Source organism: Geospiza fortis, unplaced genomic scaffold, assembly GCF_000277835.1.
Source record: "Geospiza fortis unplaced genomic scaffold, GeoFor_1.0 scaffold2, whole genome shotgun sequence".
NCBI lineage: Eukaryota > Metazoa > Chordata > Aves > Passeriformes > Thraupidae > Geospiza > Geospiza fortis.
Window position 1 is genome coordinate 2903498 of NW_005054366.1, and position 7083 is coordinate 2910580.

A 7083-nucleotide genomic window follows, 5' to 3' on the forward strand; every position below is an offset into this window, starting at 1 on the left:
CCGTTCCCGGTTCCCCTGACGCTCTCTCTCCTCAGTAAGGCCAGGACGCCGCGGAGGCCGAGGAAAGCCACGAACCCCACGCAGAAGGACCCGGTGGGGGTGAGTGCCGGGCTCATCCCGATTCCCGCCCCGCCGAATTTATTGCCGGGATTATCCCGGTTCCCGCTCATTCCCAGCTCTCATTCCAGCTGTATTGCCGGATTTATCCCTGTTTTCCAATCCCAGGGTCATTCCCAGATTTATTCTCGGTTTATCCCTGTTTCCCTCACTCCAGGTTAATTCCCGGGTTTATCCCTGTTTCCCTCATTCCGTCTGTATTGCCGGGTTCATTCCCAGATTTATTCCCGGTTTATCCCTGGTTCCCTCATTGTCAGATTCATTCCTGGCTTTTCCCTCCATCCCAGCTGTACTGCCCGGTTCATTCCCGGTTTCCCACCCTTCCCAGGTGTACTGCCCGGTCCATTCCCGGTTCATTCCCGGTTTTCCCCCCCTCCCAGGTGTACTGCCCGGTCCATTCCCGGTCCATTCCCGGTCCATTCCCGGTTCATTCCCGGTTTTTCCCCCTTCCCAGGTGTACTGCCGCGTGCGGCCGCTCAGCCGGGCGGACCAGGAATGCTGCATCGAGGTCATCAACAGCACCACGGTGCAGATCCACCCTCCCGACGGCTACCGCGTGTTCAGGAATGGCGAGTACCGCGAGGTAACGGAATTCCCGCCTGGAATTCACCTGGAATTCCTGCCCCCGGCCCTGGAAGTGTCGGTGGAGCAGCCTGGCTTAGCGGGAGGTGTCCCTGCCCTTGGCAGTGGGGTTGGCTTTAAGGTCCCTTCCTACCCAGAGTTCTGGAATTCCATGAATTCCACCCAGCTCCCGCTCTCCAAGCTTTCCCACGGTTTGTGGCACTTGCAGAGTGCAAAATCCGAAGGTTTTCCACACAAAACCCCATCTAGGACAAAAAGCATCGCTTCCTGATCTGTCAAATAGGTGGGAAGGACCTTAAAGCTCATCCCATTCCATGGGAATCCACCATCCCAGGCTGATCCAACCTGGCCTTGGGCATTCCACAGCTTCTGCCGGGTGGGAATCTTAGCTGGGGTGTGGAATATTTTGTTTCCAATTTCATCTGGAAAATTCCTACGGGAAGGGCATTAATGGGTCTTCAAAGGTTTAAATAAAACAGGCAAAGCTTAATTAATGAAGTGTTAATTTAATCAAACGAGGTTTTGTTCAGAAATTTGGAATTCAGCTATTTGCCTAAGGAAGAGTTTTGGTGGAAAAATGACCATCAAAAAATAAAATTTGTTTTAAAATTCATTAAAATAATTCATTAAAAAATAAAAGCAGTTTGAAATTTAGGACAATTAAAATTAATTTTAAAATAAAAATAATTTATTCATTTAAATAATTAATTTAAAATTACGATAATCCGTTAAAAAAATAAAACCAGCTTGAAATTCAAGACTGAAAACTGAGGCTGGACTGAAAAAATATCCAAAAATAAACACAATTCCATGAGGGAGCAGCTCCACTTTGGCCACGGTGGATGTTCCTTTGCTTGGATTCTGGGGGGAGCTGAAAGAGAATTCCAGCCTTTAGCTGTCCTTTGGGAATTCTGTGCTCCGTGGGATCCCTCTGGCCACTCCAGGCCGTGGGGCTGGAATTCCAGGGTGGTTTTCCCTCTCTTGGCAGACGCAGTATTCCTTCAAGGAGGTGTTTGGCACACTGGTGCCGCAGAAGGATCTCTTTGACGTGGTGGCCAAGCCTCTGGTGGAGGATCTGATCCGGGGCAAGAACGGTGAGCAGAGGTCCTCTCCTGTGTCCCCATTCCCAGGATTTCAGGGCTCCCGAGGTCTGGTTGGAACTGTGGCTCAGCTCCTCTCACCACACCCCTGGAAGCTCTTTCTGGAACGGGAATTCTGGGATGGTTTGGGTGGGAATGGATGATCCAGGGCTCCTGAGGTTTGGTTGGAATCAGCTTCTCACATAAAATGGGATTTAACTTTTCTTGGGCTCTTCCCTTGAAGAAATGAAGGAAAAATTGGAAAAAAAAAGGGTCAAATATTTAATTAATTAGGTAATTTTATCCAGCTGAAATTCCCAACCTGTTCCTGTTGTTCTAACAAGAGATTTCAGCTTGGAATTCCTTTGGGAGCTCTTTCTGGATAGGGATCCTGGGATGGTTTGGGTGGGAATGGATGATCTAGTTGGTCCCAAGGTTTGTTTGGAATTGTGGCTCCTCACAGCACACCCCTGGAAGCTCTTTCTGGAGTAGGAATCCTGGGATGGTTTGGGTGGGAATGGGTGATCCTGTGCCATGGAAGTGTTGTTGGAGCAGCCTGGCTGAGCAGGAGGTGTCCCTGCCTTTGGCAAAGGGATTGGCTTTAAGGTCCCTTCCCACCCAAAGCGCTCTGGAATTCCATGGATGATGCATCCACATCCCTCTCCCTGCTCTCCCAAGTTTTCCCGTGGTTTGTGGGAGTTGCGAGTTGTGAAATCAGCATTTTGGGCTTTTAGCAAAGAACATTTTCAACTCCCAAAAAAAGCAACAAATGGCAAAAAAGCACCATAAAATCTATGGGAAGGGCATTAAAGCTCATCCCATTCCATGGGCAGGGAAACCTTCCAGTGTCCCGGGGTGCCCCAAGCCCCATCCAGTCTGGAATATTCCAGGGATGGCACAACCCATGCCAGAGCTGGTTTGTGGCTCTTGGGGAGGATGATGGATATTCCCAGCTGTGACCACTTTGGATGGTGTGCAATATTTGAGGTGGGTTGGTTTTTTTTCCCCCAATCCCGTTGATTTCTCCCTTTTCCCTGCGTTCCCAGGTCTCCTGTTCACCTATGGAGTGACGGGCAGTGGGAAGACCCACACCATGACAGGATCTCCTGGGGATGGGGGGCTGCTGCCCCGCTGCCTGGCCATGATCTTCAACAGCATCGGCCCCTTCCAGGCCAAGAGATTCGTGAGTGCCTCCCCAGATCCTCCCCGCTGCCCCAAATCCATGGATTCCTGCTCCAAACCTGCCACCGGAGGGATTGGAAGAGGGAAAAAAACCCCACACCAAGGTCCTCATTCCAAAAGGGTTTGGATTTCTGGGAATGCTTTTAAAGCACTCAGTGGTTTGGTGCTTATTGCCCAAGCCCATCCTGGGAAAAATCTGTTGAAAACACGTGGGGAGGAATCCAGCCAGGAATGTGTCAGTACTGATGGCCAAGGTGTTCCCTTCCTCATTAGCATGGGTGATTAATAAGCATATCTTTAATTAATTAGGTGGTTGTATCCCACTGAAATTCCCAATCTATTCCTGCTGTTCTAACAGGTGATTTCAACATGGAGGAAGCAATTCCAATGATTTTTTTTTCCCCTGGAAACAGTGGGAAACACTGGTTTGGTGCTCCATATTTCCATATTATTCCACTCCATTTCAGTATTTCCCATAAAACAAAAAATGAATTGTCTCCTCATGAAATCAGGGATAGTTTTCCCAAGGCTTGCACTTGTGGTGCCTAAAATATACACTGAAATAATCCTGGAATTCTCATCCTTAGGAGCTTTTCTAAAACATTATTTTGCGGATTGTTTCTGTCAGATCTTGCTGGGTCAAGCGCCAATGAGGGGCATGGTATTAATAAATTAACACCAGCCTAATCAGACTAATTAATGAATCAAATAATGCTTTGTTGGGCAGCACCTGGATGTTGGAATTGGCTGAAATTCCTGCTTTTTCCCTCAGGTTTTCAAGCTGGATGACAAGAACGGGGTGGATGTGCAGAGCGAGGTGGAGGCTCTGCTGGAACGCCAGAGGAGAGAGGCCCTGCCCACCCCAAAAACTCCAGCTGGGAAGTGAGTGACTCTGGGAATAACAGAGGGAATTTGTTCCCTAGAAATGGGGTTTAACTTCTCTTGGGCTCTTCCCTCGAAGAAATGAAGGAAAAATTGGGGAAAAAAGGCAAATATTCAATTAATGAGGTAATTGTATCCCACCGAATTTCCCAATCTATTCCTGCGATTCTAACAAGAGATTTCAGCTTGGAGGAAGCCATTCCATAGTTTTTTTCTTGAGTATTTGACCTTTTACCCCAGGATTTTTGGCCTTTTCCCCCCTGAATTTCAAAGCGATCTTCAAGTTGATATCGTCCCATGGGCAGGGTTATTAATCATAATAATAATTAGTAAAATATTAATGGGTAATGAGTGTGTTCCACGTGGTTTGAGCAGTTCTTTAGATGAGAAGACTTAGGCTCAGCCTAATTTTTGTACCTGTTAAGCCAGGATTAAAACCCTGTGGTGCTGAGTAAGAATCCAGCTCTGTGAAGCCTGACCAAACTGAATTTTGGATTTCCCAAGCAAATCTGGTGAAGTTCAATCTGGAGATATTTCCATAGAACCATGGAATTCCTTCAGCTGGATCATGGAATTTCCATCGTGGAATTTCCTCAGCTGGATCATGGAATTCCAACCATGGATGTTTCTCAGTTGGATCATGGAATTCACCTAGCTCAATCATGGAATTCCACTAATGGAATTCCCTCAAGTTTTATAATGGAATTCCAATCATGGAACTCCCTCAGATGGATCATGGAATTCCAACAATGGGTATTTCTCAGTCTGATAATGGAATTCCAGCCATGGAATTCCCCCAGCTGGATCATGGAATTCCCTCAGTTGGATAATGGATTTCCACCATGGAATTCCCTCAGCTGGATCATGGAATTCCAGCCCTGGAATTCCCTCAGTTGGGTCATGGAATTCCCTCAGCTGGATCATGAAATTCCAGCCATGGAACTCCCTCAGTTGGATCATGAAATTCCAGCCATGGAACTCCCTCAGTTGGATCATGGAATTCCAACCATGGAAGTTCCTCAGTTGGATCATGGAATTCCAGCCATGGAACTCCCTCAGTTGGATAATGGAATTCCAACCATGGAAGTTCCTCAGTTGGATCATGGAATTCCAGCCATGGAACTCCCTCAGTTGGATCATGGAATTCCCCCAGTTGGATCGTGGAATTCCGATTCCTGTCCCTGCCCAGGACCCCGCAGGAACGGGAATTTTGCGGAATATCGCGCGTTTCCCCTCCCAGCCCCGCAGCTCCGCTCTGAGCCGCCCCGGCGCGTCCCGGCTGCCGGGAATGCCATCCCCAATCCCCGTTTCCCGCAGGAGACAGCTGGATCCCGAGTTTGCCGACATGATCGACGTGCAGGATCACTGCCGGGCGGAGGAGGTGGACGAGGACAACGTCTACGGCGTCTTCGTCTCCTACATCGAGATCTACAACAACTACATCTACGACCTGCTGGAGGAGGCTCCCTGCGACCCCATCAAACCCAAGTGAGTTGGGAAAGCCGGGATTGGCCCAGGCTGGGCTTGGGAATCAGCGCCAAACCGCTGGGAAGAGGTTTGGGATGAGAGCAATGGGATGAGGGCAGGGTCTCTGTGTCCTATTCCAGCATCCACCGTCTGCTTGGAGCTCACCAAACCCAAGGGAGTTTGGGAATTCCGGTATTCCCAGTCCTGGGAGGCTTTTGTAGGAACTCCACCCTGGTTCTTTGGTTCTGACCTTTGGGAGCTTGGCTCAGAATTCCTGGGAATCACTGTTAAACACACGTGGAAAGGGTTCCAGCCAGGAATGTTTCATTACTCATGGCCAAGGTGCTCCCTTCTTCATTAGGCTGCATGATTAGCAAGCAAATATTTAATTAATTAGGCAATTCTATCCCTCTTAAATTCCCAGTCTATTCTAACAGGTGGTTTCAACTTGGAACAAGCCATTCCATAACTTTTTACCCTGGAAACAATGGAAAACACTGGTTTGGTGCTCCGTATTCCCCTATTATTCCACTTTGACATCAGTAATTCCCATAAAACCAGAAATTAGGGATATTTTTAGGGATATTTTTTCCAAAGGTGTGCATTTGTGATGTCTAAAATCAATAGGAAAAGTCTGCAAATTCCACTTGGAATCCATGGATTGAAATTCCAACTCCATTAAAGGAGCCCCTCAATCCTGTATTAGTTAAGGAGTGGTTGATTAACAAAGACTAATGACAGCAAAGCAAACTGGGAGCTGTCTCCAGGGTCCTCATTTCAGAAGGGTTTGAATCTCTGGGAATGCTTTAAAAACATTCAGTGTTTAAACACGGAGTGGTTTTAAAGCATTTTAAAATGAAATGGATTTTTAACATTAAAATTTGAATTAAAATTTTAAGCATTAAAATAAAAAAAATTAAAAGGTGTTTATTCCCAAAGCCCATCCTAAAAACAAAAAATCTGGGATTATTTCTCCCTCTGGAAGCAGCAGCGTGGAAAGATTTGAGGCAAAAATAAGGGATTTAATATTTTTCCCCATTTTTTTGGTAGGTGGAACAATTGCAACACTCCTGTGAGAAATGGAGACTTTGTGTATGTGTCCAATGTCTTATTCCCATTATTCCAGTGCTGTTTTCCTTGAGTAGAAGCAGAAAATTCCCTGCCTTTCCTTGCTTTCCTAGGAAGTCTAGGATGCTGTCCTTGCTTCTGTGTGCTTGTAGAAAAGCAATAGCTGCCACCAAAGCAATTAATTGCAATTAAATAGCTGCTAATTAGAGCAGTAGCTGGAGTGTCACTAATCCTGCCTGTGTGTCCATGTCCTGTATTCCCTCTTCCATCTTTTAGATGGATAATTGACCTTTTCCCTCCGAATTTTTGATGTTTTCCCCTCAGTTTTGACCTTTTCCCCCTGGATTTTGACCTTAGACTTGTGACATTTTTCCCTCCAAATTCTGAGTTTTCCTTCTGAATTTTGTCCGTTTCCCCTCAGCATTTTTGACCTTTTCCTCTCAGAATTTTGGCCCTTTTCCCCATGAATTTTGACCTTTTCCTCTCAGCCTTGTGACATTTTCTCTCCAAATTCTGAATTTTTTCCCTCCAAATTTTGCTGGTTTTCCCTTGGAATTTTTGACCTTTTCCCCTCAGAACTTTGATTTTTACCCTCAGAGTTTTTGGACATTTTTCCCCTCAGAATTTTTGGCCTTTTCCCCTCAGACTTGTGACATTTTCCCTCCAAACTCTGAATTTTTTCCCTCTGATTTTTGTCCTTTTCCTG

The 7083-nt window shown here is 46.5% G+C and overlaps 1 protein-coding gene across 1 annotated transcript in view; it reads left to right on the top strand.

The window, feature by feature from the left end:
- KIF23 (kinesin family member 23) overlaps nt 1-7083 on the top strand; it is a gene marked incomplete at its 5' end in the record, with an annotated part of 17372 nt that continues 10289 nt past the window's right edge. Inside the window, 7 exons of the mRNA XM_031059665.1 lie at nt 1-99; nt 572-700; nt 1688-1793; nt 2825-2961; nt 3733-3842; nt 5160-5330; nt 6360-6401. Coding sequence (XP_030915525.1) covers nt 1-99; nt 572-700; nt 1688-1793; nt 2825-2961; nt 3733-3842; nt 5160-5330; nt 6360-6401 — 794 coding nt within the window. The remainder of the gene's footprint in view (nt 100-571; nt 701-1687; nt 1794-2824; nt 2962-3732; nt 3843-5159; nt 5331-6359; nt 6402-7083) is intronic.